This window comes from Phocoena sinus, chromosome X (genome assembly GCF_008692025.1).
Source record: "Phocoena sinus isolate mPhoSin1 chromosome X, mPhoSin1.pri, whole genome shotgun sequence".
Classification (NCBI taxonomy): domain Eukaryota; kingdom Metazoa; phylum Chordata; class Mammalia; order Artiodactyla; family Phocoenidae; genus Phocoena; species Phocoena sinus.
The window spans coordinates 92,409,923-92,423,426 of record NC_045784.1 but is presented as its reverse complement, the minus strand read 5'-3'; the positions used below and the strand labels follow the sequence as shown (position 1 = coordinate 92,423,426).

Below are 13,504 nucleotides of genomic sequence, written 5' to 3'. Positions count from 1 at the left end.
CTCCCTACACCCCTGTGCCTCAGGGGAATATGGGGTTAGGTTTCCAAGGAGAGAAAGGAGTCAAGGTAAATAAATTTTGGAACATACGCTCTGCAGTCCATATGCTCCTAGAAATGTGTCTAGCTGCACACATATGCCTGCTTGTGATAGGGCTGCATGTGCACGCATAGGCTACTGTAGTCTTTTTCCTTCAAAATATTGTAGTCTTCCTGCTTCCTACCTGTGAAATGTACATGTCTTACAAACATACGCTCTTGAGATATATTTTCTCTTCCTTCCACCTGGGTATTTCCCTGCTGATTTGTATTATATTGTGTCGCCTTCTCTTTCCTTTTCTCTGCTTCTCTTCTCTCTATCCTTCCTCCTCCTCCTCCTCCTCTATCTCCTCTATCTCTCCTTCTTAACCCCCTCTCATCATTCCCTTTTATTTCCCTTCCCTCATTCTCATATTTCCCTCTATACAAACTGTATAGTGATTTAGGAGCCTCAAGGGAGACTGGGAGCTTGCCCTCCCCATCCTTGGCGGCTGCCTCTTGTAGATTGCACTGTCTTCAAGGAGCAAATCCAGTCTTCAGTGTTCCAACACGGACTTCACTGCCTCTGCTTGTGCTCTTGGCAATGATTGGACCAATTAGAGTCTGATCACTATTGCCAAGAGGTAGCCATTTACCTTGCTCAAATCCTTTTTTGCTTTCTTCTAAACACCCTTTCATGCATGACCATGGCAACCGTGAACCTGCCATTTACTTTCATCCATCTTGTTTCCTCCCTCTGCAATGCTGGTACAAAATGCATCTGGTCAGGCTTATAATTCTTTTCACCCCTTGAGACTGGTAGCTTTGTTTCCTCATTGATGCAAGGGTGAGGGTGAAGAGGCTAAAGTCATGGACAGTTGATTTGTGAATTACATCCTGAGGACAAACCTACCCTCCGGAGAAATATCTGTGTGGTGTCTGCTTTGCTTAATGTTTCCTTTGATCTTACAGGGGGATGTTGGCCTGCCTGGCCCTGCAGGACCCCCACCATCTACTGGGGAACTGGAATTCATGGGATTCCCCAAAGGGAAGAAAGGATCCAAGGTAGTGAACATTTGAGAACAAGAAGTTAATAAGCCTTTTCCTATTAATACCAGAGTTCAACTCTAATAACCAGAGTATACTGGAAGGATAGAGGGTTCTGGGTAATATGGATATGAGCTCAACTGGGTTTCTGAATATTCGTTCAAGTGCTATTTTCTGTGTTTGTTTTGCAGATTCAGTTATCAAAATGCTGAATAACTTAAAACAAACATTGAATAGTTGGGTTTTTTTCCTCCTAACTACCAACCCTGTCAATACTTATGTTGTCCCCAAAGCACTGTGACAGAGCAATAGGGTATAATGGTTGCTTTCAAGTTATCTGTTTAAAGAAACTATTTGCCCTCAGAAGATGACCCTGCAAATAGTGTATACTGTCACCAAGTGGCAGTAGATGCCCTAATTTGCCTGATCTGAACTACCAAGGCTGAAGCTGTAGACCTGTTTAACCGAGATATTTTATAATCTATTTTGATATGAGTGTACACATGGTTGTATTTGAATGACTGTTTGCTGTTAAGGTGTGCAGATATCTTTCAATAACCTGACTTCCCTTCCTTCCTGGGGATTCCTTAAGTTTTGTGATCCTGCACCTGTGGTCAAGGGACCCAGGCAGGGGAAGGTGTTTAGTCCCATTTCTTTAATTCTGTCTTTGTGGAAGCAACAGCTCCAGGCCTTCTCCAGGTTTACAGGAAGTAATTATTGAGTTGGGAACAGTTTGGGAGCATATGAAAAATTGCCTGCCTCCCTAATCATTCCCAAACCTTAGGGAGCCCTTTCATGGCACTTATAGATAAATTAGCATATCAAGGAAAGAGATTAGAGTATTATGTTTCCCTTTGCAAACTGTAATTGTTACTGTTTTCCCAAAACCATTGGTGTCTTTACAGCCAGTAATTTGCTGGAGGAAATTGCACTGAACAGCTTCTTCCGCTAGAGAGAAAGCAGATGATCATCTTTTCTATCTCCCAATTAGCCTGAGCATTTGAGACTCTGTTTTGGATAGTTTTCTTTGCCTGTCATGGACTTTGGTCCTTTCCACACTACTAAGGGCTCCGTAAACTAAGACATCCTGGTGTAGTTACTAGTTGTGGAGACTAGGCAATCTGCACCAGCCTCTGGTGTCCCAATTGGGATACCCTATGGTCTCCCACTGCCCAGCCCAAGTAACTCAAGGGAGCTATCTCCTTTATGTTCACTGCTTCCTGCTGCTACTCACTAAGCCTTGGTTGATTTTCCAGGGTGAACCAGGGCTTCAGGGCTTCCCAGGAATAAGTGGTCCTCCAGGTCTCCCGGTAAGTCTCCCTGTTTGGTCAACATGTATTCAAGGATCTGATTGGACAAAAGCTATACCAATAGAAAGCTAACAGGAGGACCTCCTTCCTATGGTTATTGTAGAGAATTTCACCATCTTCATTGTTAGAAGGCATTTAAGGAAATGTCTTGTTTCTCAAACCCATGGGGACATTAGGTTCTTTATGAGACTATATAGCTTAGAGGTTATAATCTCAAGCTCTAGAGTTAAAACAGACCTAGGCTTGACTTCTGATTTCAGCAGTTTCTAGCTATGTAACCTTGGACAGGTTTCTTAACTTTTCTGAGCCTCGGTTTCCTAACCTACCAAAAAAGGGATAATAATGGGGTGCTTATGAGAATTAAATGAGATAATATGCATGAAAAGGGCTTAATAAATGCCTGGCACGTATCAATTGTTGAGTAAATGGTAGTTAGTGTTAGTGATCCTATTTTCACTTTCCTATGTGCCCTTGTATCTTAGATTCTTTCACCCAACAAATACTTTTTGAGGGCCCCTATTTGCCAGGCCTTCTGCTGGACTCTAAGGCTGCAACAGCAGCTAACAGTCAGATAAGTAAAAGTCCCTGTCCTTGAGGAAAGTACATTCCAATTTGGGGGGATGAGGGAGGGGAGAGAATCAACAAGTAAACAAATGAAGGAGAACAAGTTCATATATTGGTAAGTGATACATAGAAGATAAAAAAAGGGTAAAAGTGTTGGAGTGTGGATGGGTAATGGGATGGGCACCTTTGGACAGAGTGGTCAAGAAGGGCCTCTCTGAGGGATCGCTTATTATGAGGGAGCGAGTCATGTGAAAGGTCGGGAAGAGTGTTTCTGGCCAAGGGAACCGTAAGTGTCAACACCCTGAGGTTGGAACAAGCTCAGTGCTTTAGAGGAACAGCAAGAAGGTGAGCGGGTGGAGAAGAGTGAGCGAGGCCAAGAACCAGGCAGAGAGGCAGGAGCCATATCATGGAGACCTTTGTAGGTCAGATGTGGCTTTTACGTTAAATGTAATGGGAAGCCATTGGAAGGCCCTGACTTGTATTTTTAAGATCTCTCTGGTGGTAGTGGGAGTTGGGGGGCTGGGTTATGGAGGATGGGGGGAGGGGAAGACAGCAAACAGAGGCTACTGCAACAATCCTGGTGAGGAATGGTGGTGGCTTGGACTAGGATGATGGCAGTGGAAATGGAGAGAAGTACATGGATTCAAAATGTAAAAAGTTTAAAATTTTTGTTACAGAACATTTCAAACACATGCAAAGTAGGGAGAGTGGCATAATGGTCCCCCTGTGTACCCATCACCTAGCGTCAATAATTAGCAACTCACGGCCAATCTGAAGCCAACAACAGATGTAGCATTTCATTACAAATACCTCAGTGTTTCTAAGAGATAAGGACTTTTTAAAAACATAATGATGATTTCATCACCACTAATGAATTATCAGAAATGACAATATCTGTTAAGTCAGAATTCAGGTTTATGATTGTGTCATAAATATTTTTTTTATAATTACCTGGTTTTGAATCAGAATCCAAATGACGCTCACAGATTACATTTGGTTGACATATCTCTTAAACTACAAGATATGTTTTGAAGGAGCTGATGAGAGTTCCATGGATTGGGTGTAGGGGTCAGGAGGGAAATGGATGAATCAAAGACGACTAGGCCTGCCCCCCCGGCTTGCTGGCAAAGTGGGGAGAGATGACTCCGGTGCTTCCCTGCAGTTCTTTGAAACACTTTGGGTCTCTCCAGGTGGCCGGAAAACACAGCCAGTAGAGCCACTGGCACAGATTACTTCCACAGTGATCCCTACTACTCCATAGAGACACAGGGGCAACAGAGAACCATCTATTCAATGGCCTTGATTTTAATCGGCTCAGTATCTAATGAATCATAAAGGGAAAGAATACTCATGTTGGAGACAGGACACCTGGACTTCAGCCTCAGCCCCAGCTCTGGGCCTTCAAGTATCTGAACCTCTCTGTATATATGTCATGTGGCAATGGTCATATCTACTGTTTTGAGGCCCAACTCACAATGTTCATCAGGTTTCTTTACAAAGTATAAATCTGTGCTGTCCAATATGATAACCACTAGCCACATAACAGCTACCAATCCTTTGAAATGTGGCTAGTCTGAGATGAGATGTGCTGTAAGTGTAAAATACACACCAGATTTCCAAACCTAGGTGTGAGGAAAATAATCTAAATTATCTCATTAACAATTTTTATGTCAGTGTTGAAATGACAATATTTATGATGTGTTTGGTTAAATAAAATGTTGTTAGATTAACCTCACCTATTTGTTTTACTTTTTTAATGAAGCTACTAGAAAATTTAAAATAACATAGTAGCTCACGTTATCTTTCGATTGGACAGCACAGACATAGAGTACTTTGCAAGTGGGCTGGGGAATAAAGTCTGCACCTTTCTTTGTGAGCATTTCACATAAATTCTAGTCACCTCTTATCATCCCTATGATGTAAGCAAGGTGGGCTGGGTTTATATCCCTGACTGATGAGGAAACCATGGCCTGAACGGGTAAAGAGGCTTGTCCAGAGTCACTCAGCAAGTTATTAGCAGAGCTGAGACTGAAATTCAGTTTTCTTGAATACTAGCCAACTCCAGGCTTTTTCCTCATACCATACTGCCCCCTACTGTTCAGTTCATTCTTGTCATGGTGGTTGTGGATTGCGTGATCTCTGGTGCTTTGCAGTTCACTGGCTCACGCTCCCTCCCTCCTTACCATTCCCTTCCCTGTTCTACGTCAGAGGATTTCCCCTTCTGCAATTTCACCCATTCCCTTTTGCCCTGTGAAAGAAAGACACACTGACTGACAGCAATGCACAGTGATAAACTGCAATACCGTTTCACGCTCAGCATTTCCAGAGTTTCACAGTGTGCCCTGACAAATAGAAACCCCAGTTGATTGTAAAGACATCCAAGGTGGAAAAAAAAGCTTCCTTTATATGGTACAGCATATTTTCAGAGAGTGGGAATCAAGAAGCCAGAGTTCTCAGGCCACTTTGGTGGGGATTCCACATGCAACCCTGGCCAAATCCTATAACTCCTTTGCTGCCAATATCTCTATCTGCTTAATGGGAACATTTATAGGTAACTTCTGTGACTTCTGCCAGAATAGTTGTAAGAAGAAAGGTGGTGACGTGTTTGAGATGCTCTGGGCTTTTCAGAGGAAACACACTTCTCAAATCCAAAGCCCTCACGTCGGCTTTCAATTATCCACACTCACTGAGAAACAAGGCAGCACTGAGGGTGGAAATCTCTGGGGAATCTGAAATGTTCCCTTCAACCATTTGTTTTCTTTCCATCCTAGCCCAGATCTTTGCAGGAGCTGCTGACAAGTGGCCAACCTGAGTGATTTAGACCTCACTTTCTTTCCCTTGCCCCTTCTGCAGTGACCCAGCATCCTTGCTTTTCTGGCTCAGCCCCAGCTTCACACATTTCATGACATTGTCCCAGCAGCGCACTCACGTGTAGGCCACAGATGCTCCCGTGGAGACTGTCAGAGAGAGTCATATACCTCTGTGCCCTCCAAGGCACCAGCAAACGCAGGGTAAGGCAACATGGCAGATGATGGGAGAGAGAAGGGAAGAAAGTGGTGAATCCTGAGGTACCTATTGAGTGGATCTGAGGCAACTACTGGACAGGTGGGAGTTCTCTTTCTGCTGAGCACCGGTCTTTCCAGACACTTCAGGTAGGTCCTTCAGAGGAGGAGCCCCATCTTGACAGACTTAAGCTAAGCCCTCCCCTCCGCCCCCCCCACCCCCACCGCAACCCAGTGCCCTGAGGGTCAGTAGCAGCAGTGTGACAGGGTCAGACTTGACAAGGAGACTGACTTTCCTAACCTCTCAAGTCGCCCTCGCAGTGCCAAGCCAAACCGATCGCTGCAGTTTAGCCTCCAAAATGTGACCCCACTATATGCTCATTCCCCGCCCCTCCCCCATGGCCTCCGTCCCCCTTTTCAGGTTTCAGCCTCCCTCCTGCCTTCCTGCCCTCCTTGTGCAGGTGGGCCTCGCCCCTCTCCACCGCCCTCACTGGGGCCGGGCGAGGAGCTCAGGCGGAGAGGGTGACCATCGTGCTGGCAGCCTGCCTCTCGGGCCAGCAGGCCTCTGAGGACCCAGGACCAGAGTGTCTTTCACTCCACAGCGAGCCCTGACGCCCCATGGTTCCAGCCTACTGTCCGCAGCTTGCCTTTCTCTCACAACCCCCTCTTCACCCTGCTGTCTGCCCCGACTCCCAGCCACGTGACTGAAGTTGAGTTTTTGCAGAGCCACTAATATCCATGAACCCAAAATACCAGGAGACCAGGGCCCTAGAGAGCAGGCCTGTAAACAGCTAAGCTAGTGCTCTAATGAGGTGTTCCTGACCGTGGGTGAGAAGGGGTAAGGGAGCAGTGGGTGCTGATCAGCTCATGATGGCGACTGACTGGGCCGGGGCCGGGGCCCAAGACATCTTGCTAGAACAGTTTGTTCAGCAGGGCCTCGTACAGGGCCTCCCTGTGCTGGGAGACAAGCTGAGCCTACAGCCCAATACCTTGCCAAGTCATTTATGTTTTATTGGCTCTAACCCCGACACACAAATTGCTTTTTAACATTTTTTTTCCTTTTTAAACTTTGTATATGTCTTTTTGCTCACCTTGTAGCTCAATCTCTCACACCCTCTCTCTGAGAAAGCAAGAGTCCAGAGGCTCTTTCTGCTTTCCGGAGAAGAAGGGCAAGGGCCCCTTGTCTTTACAACTGTGGTAAAGATAGGTGGAGGCTGTGAGATGGTACCTGGACATTCTTTTCCTCACACTTTTGAACAGTTTTTTCCCTTGGTCGCTGTTCCATTTAATTCAACAAGTATGTATTGGACCACCTTGTATGTGTCAGGCTACAGTAACATGCCTTGGAGGAGACAGAAGTGAATGTGATACAGACCTTCTCTCACAGACTTTCATCCGGAACCCGGCTTAGTGCTCGAAGAGTTTGGGGCAGCGTGGTCTGCTGTAGCTTCTGTGCACAGGCCAGGGAAGGCTCCGTGAAGCCTTTGACTTCAGCCGCCAATAGATACATGCCACCAGGGGGCAGCATGCCTTGGTTTCCAATTTGAACTGCAGAACTAAGTTTGCATTCAGTTTGACACACAGGCCTTTCAAATAGAAACCCTATTCAGCATGGCAAGTAGGAGCCAAAGGCTGCTTTGAGTGGGACCCTTCACAGACGTACACTCCCCTCTTCAACAACAACAACAGTAAAAACAACTCACGTTTTAAAAACAAAAGAAAGTAAAAACTTGGGCCTAGAAAACTAAGGGCTATTCGGCCAACTGTACCCACGGGAATGCTCTGAGTATGAAAGAGGAAGAAAAAAAAACTACAAATGGGATTGGAGCAGTGCTTTTACAATTAGCTGAGCCAGGTCACATCAAGAGGACAACAGGAGATGTGCCATAACACTTAGTGTCTTTCACAAGCTTACATTTGAGAGAACTTCACTGCCTCCTTTACTCTCATAATAGGCCTAAATGCTATCTGCCAACATCCGTGCTCCAGGAAGTCCCATTTTAAACAGTAACAACAAAGTGACCTCGATTACATTTGCCATGAAAGACTTTATCCACTCTGGTAATGAAGTCTTTCTGTATCTCGGGGGCCCAGAATATGCTTGTCCTGGACCCAGAGGGGAGGAAGCTCTCTCATTCACTCTGCTTTTTGGATTTCTGCTTATTCCTAGAGAATCCCCAAGCCATGTCCGTGGCTGCAAGCCCTCACCTTCTGTGAGCAGGACAAGAGGGGTTGGTGACCATCTTGCAGTCCCTTTGAGAGTGTTCCTAAAGCCCGCACAGTTCTAGATCACTTCTAGATAGAAACACTCCTTCCCACTGAAGCAGATGTTGCAGTCATCATGTCTCCAAAGGGCATAAGCTCTTCTCTCTAGCGTCGATCCCCAAGGATTAACACAATTCTCCATTTGTGGGTCATCTTTGACCCAAGCTCCTAGATGGTGGGAAGCAGCCTGTTCTCTTAGAAAGGGCCCTGGAATGGAAGCTAACGCCCTGACTGTCTCATTGACTCTCTAACCCATGCAAGATGCTTGGCCCTTCTGAGTGTTAGTTTCCGCATCTGTAAAATCAATGAGGTTAGATCTGTCATTATTTCTATGCTGTTAGTTCGTGTTTCCATAAATACTTGTAATAGGTTTTTGGGGAGAAGACATTACTTCTAGAACCAAAAAGAAGCCTTTAATGAACGGTTCAAATTATCTTCAAGGCCTGTGTGTTTCTCAGCATGGTTGAGCTTCCCCAGTGGGACAGTGGAGCTGATTGGAAATTACCACCTTGCTTTGGATGGAGCCAGGAGACCTGTGAGGAAATGAATGTTATAATCTGTGGTCTCTTTTTCCTTTAGGGTTTTGGAATTGCTGGAGAAAAAGGAGAAAAGGGAATCCCTGGTTTGCCGGGACCTAGGGTACGAACCTGGAATTTTGCTTGCCTGGATCTGTCAAGTCACCCGGTCCCTTTTGTTTCCCGTTTGCATCTCTGTTATGTAACTTGATGGCCTCCTAAGCTTCTCTTGTTTCTCTTTCTCTACCCTCGGGCAGGTCCCTAAGACCTCTTCCTCTCCCTTCTGCCACATTCCCTTGACTTAGTGGCTCCTTTGAATAAGGAATGAGGTACAGTAAGTCCTCTACATACGAACCTTCAAGTTGTGAACCTTTCAAAGATGCAAACGTATTATAAACCCATTACAGTACAGTACCATATAGCCAACTGTGTTAGTTGGGTACCTAGGCTAACTTTGTTGGACTTACGAACAAACTGGACTTACAAATGCACTCTTGGAATGGAACTCGTTCGCATGTAGGGGACTTGCTGTACTCCCTACACCAGGTGGTTCCTCAGCCCGTTTACTCTCCTTGTCCTCAACTATAATTATCTTCTGGGCTAAAGAATGACATGTCTTACTTTCATTCCATTCTATCCTGAGGGAAGGTGGGGTAGGGGCAGTTTGCAGGAATGGAAGAAAGAGGACCAAGTGCAATTTTTATAGGACAGAAACAAACCTGGGAAGTTCTAGAACATAGTGAGTAATGTTTGGAGTCAACAGTTTCCAATAATAATCTCACTTCAAGTGGAGAAATAACTGTTAGCCTCTCTGATTCCTAGCTTCAGGCACTTAGGTCTTACGTTGTTAGTAATTGGCCAACCTTAGCCTCAAAGAAGCAACACTTCAGAGAATTAATTGTCTTTTTAGCTTGGTCATGAAGTTTGTCAAGAGTCTTTTGAGTATTCTGCAATGTTCATCCATTACCCTGCCATTTCTTTCTCCACTTTCCTCTACTCCCCTGTCTTGAAAACACAAAATCACCAACAAGAAATGCATTGGGGGAGAGAGACAAGAGACCCTCCCACAATCTATTTAAAAATCTCATGACTTGGAACTAATGCAGACTAAGTATAATACCACCCAGCCCTTCTACCCAATTCCACATAGTACTTAAAATGTTTCCATTTATTTAGCTCTTTAAAAATTCCCTGTGTGCCTATTCAGCCTGATGGATTAGTGCTTAGAAAGAAGTCATTAAGGCACGTCTAGGAACATTCTCTTACCTGGTTTTAGGAGCTGCTAAATCCTGATCTCAGCTGGAGAGCTTTGTTATGTAAGTCTAGTTGCTTTGTCTAGCATTGGCTATTAATCTTTCTAAGGTACCTCTATTCTCTTTACAGGGTCCCACGGGTTTAGAAGGAGTCCAAGGCCCTCCAGGGAGTCAGGTATTTTGGTTAATATCATTAAAGCCTCAGTGTATAAAATCCAAATCAGAAGGCCCTCTTGCTTTACTTAACATGACCATCAATGCAAAGGGAAACACTGCTTACAATTCAAATTGTCCACCTCTCTTTGTTTGATAGAATCTCAGCCACTCACTTCTTTCGTTTTTACCCAAGAAGATGAGTGGCCAGTGTTCAGTCCTATGATGCAGTAGTACTCCTTTAACATGTTATCAGGGCCTAGCAAAGCCAGGCTGCTTGTATTCGTCTCTAGCCTTGTGGCCCTTGTACCTCCTAACATGCAAGTTGGCTACCTAAGCGCCATATTGCCTTCTGGAACATTTTACGGCTTCCAGAGTCAGGTATGATCCATATATATCCTGGAATGCCGGCCAAAATCCCTGTGCCATTTGCCCTGGCCTAATCCAAAAACCAGCCCCTCTTGTGCTCTTAGACATTCAATTCAGTTGTAACTATGTTTCTGTCACAGGGCAAGAAGGGGTCTTCAGGTTTCCCCGGGCTTAATGGATTCCCAGGAATTAAGGTAATGTTTTTAGGAAGTGAAAATCCAGGATTGAGGAGATGGAAGGGTGAAGAATTAGTATAAATGCTATTTAGTCCATTTAGGCTGCTATAACAAAATATCACAGACTGGGTGGCTTATAAAAAAGAGCAATTTATTTCTCATAGTTCTGGAGGCTGGAAGTCTGAGATCAGGGGGCCAGTATGGTTAGGTTCTGGTGAAGATCCTCCTCCGGCTTGCAAACTGCCTACTTCTTGCTGTGTCCTCACATGGTGGAAGGGGCGGGCTAGCTCTCTTGGGCCTCTTTTATAAGGGCACTAACAATGGTGGGAGCTCTGCCCTCATGACCTAATCACCTCCCAGAGACCTCACCTCCTAATATCGTCATCACCTTGGGCATTAGGTTTTCAACGTGAATTTTTGGGAGACACAAACATTCAGATCATAGCAAATGCCTATATGATGAAATGGAGTATTTTTTAGTATTTTGACATTTTAGATGTCACCCTTTTCACACGAAATGCGTACAAGCAAATCCATCCCTACAAGGAGAAATATTTTATTATTGACATTGTTTAGAATTGCCGACTTTTGGGTTTTGTTATCGTTTTTAAATTCTCTCGAGCAATGCATCCCCTTTTTGCCTGCACCTGGGACAGACAGCTCCTACCTCCCAAGCCTGGATATGCCACTCTGTCTGATTCTGGTACCTGAGTCTCCCTTTTGAGAGAATTAGGACTCTTTTGACTTCCTCTGCCTGACATCACCCACTAACAAGGGCCGTGACAGTAGCAGAGTCCCAAGCCTGCTGAAAGTGGGAAATAAAAGTTAAAACTCGGGCTTCCCTGGTGGCGCAGTGGTTGAGAGTCCGCCTGCCGATGCAGGGGACACGGGTTCGTGCCCTGGTCCGGGAAGATCCCACATGCCGCGGAGTGGCTGGGCCCGTGAGCCATGGCCGCTGAGCCTGCGCGTCCGGAGCCTGTGCTCCGCAACGAAAAAAGTTAAAACTCTGTTCCCTCCTTAGCACCTCTTGGGTGTAGGCATATTTTCTATTCCTGCGATATGTTTCCCAGGCCCAGAAGCAGATTGTCTTGGAGTCAGGTTGCAAGATAAAATTGGGATCCCTTGTCCTTGACAGGTTCTCAGTTGAGTGTCAGGCCTCTGGGCTGCCTTGTGTTACCTTCATCTTAAATTTATTGGACTTTGAAATTAGCCTATGGATTGTTTGGCCCTGGAAATCAGGGGTTACAGAAGGAGGAACCTTCCATTGTCCCAGGGAATGGTTTTGAGGGAACATAAATCTTATGTGATGAGGTCACAGAAATATTTGTGTTTAATGTATTTAATCTTTGCAGGGTGAAAAGGGTGACATTGGCCTGCCAGGCCCAGATGTTTTCATCGATACAGATGGTGCTGTGATCTCAGGTGCAACTTTTCATTGATTGGAGTGGGAAAAAAAAAAAGATAGGAAGTTGACTTCTATATCCCCTGTAATTGTTAAGAGGATACTTTGTCAGCCAGTGGATTGCTGCTAAACCCGATCCCCACAAGGGCCACTCATGGATCCTAAACTTGGGAAATGAATCTAACTCCAATGTCTTAGGCAAAGAAGCCAAGCCCCATACTCCATGTTTGTGTTGGGTCCACCAAGACTAGGATTTGCGTTGGCCTGGGTCTGGATTTGCTAAAAATGGTTCTCCTAGTGATGCTTAGGGAAGGATTCATACCCTCCCAGCTAGGCTAACTTCAGCCTGATACTCTGGGACACGCAGGTTCTCATGTACGTGATCCCATGCATGCTTGAGCTTGACAATTTCACAGGAAGTGGAAAAGTATCTTTGGTTAGGGGAGCAAGTATCTTTTGGTTAGGACAGCCCTCAATAGTGTGACACTCTGGAAGTTTGCCTTCACCTCTCCTTGTTCTAGTTACTGTGTGTGCCCAACTCTTCCCTTCGCCTTCTCTAGAGATCTAGATGTCAGTGTCTCCAGCTACTTCTCGCTTGACCAAAGGCTTCTCCTGTAGTGCCTCTTCAATCTGGGTCTCCTAACTTCCTTCTCCTCACATCCTCTCAGGCCTGTGCCCTGTCCGGTAAACTCATTAAAGCTGAGGTGTTAATGGTTGATGGTGGCTTCCTGTGTTCCACGCTCAAGAAACCTGTGTATAACATGAAGAGTAGGCTTCAACACCTTAACCCAAATGGCAGAGATTTGAGGCGTGACAAAAGATTACTAGTAGTAGAAGAACCTTCCTAGTACTTATCAGATCTTACCATGGAAGGTAAGCCCTGGCCAGACCAGTACTGAACAGTAGGAGAGCCTTAGCTCAAATAGGCCCATTATCACATGAGACCATTAGCATCTGGGAGACCTGTGAAGGGCAAGAAAGGTGCTTCTAACCTGAGGACATCTCCTTGCAACTCTTTTGAGGCATTTTGTGGCATTTGTGGGCCTCCCTTCGGTTTGCTTACTGCTTTTTTTGTTGTTGTTGCAATGCCAGGTTATCCTGGAGACACCGGTATGCCAGGCCTCCCAGGCCTTAAAGGAGATGAAGGCATCCAGGGCCTGCCTGGCCCTCCTGGTGCCCCTGGATTACCAGCTTTACCAGGTAAAACAAACTAACCCACCCCATGCACAGATCTCCACTCTGGTGCTCAGCATCCCCTTCTATACTCTGGTCTGGGTACGTACCCAGCCAAAGTCAAAAGAAAGGTAGACTATAGTCAGTAGGCTCCCTGCTGCAAGCCCAAGGCCAATGTATATGAGAATAGGGCCTGGGTAAGCAGCTTTCCTTTGACCTCGGTAATGTACCATAGCTATATAGGCAATCCCAGACCATCAA

At 45.4% G+C, this 13,504-nt stretch overlaps 1 protein-coding gene across 2 annotated transcripts in view; it reads left to right on the top strand.

Moving 5' to 3' along the window:
* The window catches only part of COL4A6 (collagen type IV alpha 6 chain), a 279,711-nt gene that overhangs the window by 228,962 nt on the left and 37,245 nt on the right, over positions 1-13,504 (top strand). For both annotated transcript variants that reach the window (XM_032620898.1, XM_032620899.1), the window contains exons 11-18: positions 24-65; positions 987-1,079; positions 2,318-2,371; positions 8,782-8,841; positions 10,101-10,145; positions 10,633-10,686; positions 12,021-12,090; positions 13,163-13,270. In XM_032620898.1, the coding sequence (XP_032476789.1) occupies positions 24-65; positions 987-1,079; positions 2,318-2,371; positions 8,782-8,841; positions 10,101-10,145; positions 10,633-10,686; positions 12,021-12,090; positions 13,163-13,270 (526 nt within the window). The remainder of the gene's footprint in view (positions 1-23; positions 66-986; positions 1,080-2,317; positions 2,372-8,781; positions 8,842-10,100; positions 10,146-10,632; positions 10,687-12,020; positions 12,091-13,162; positions 13,271-13,504) is intronic.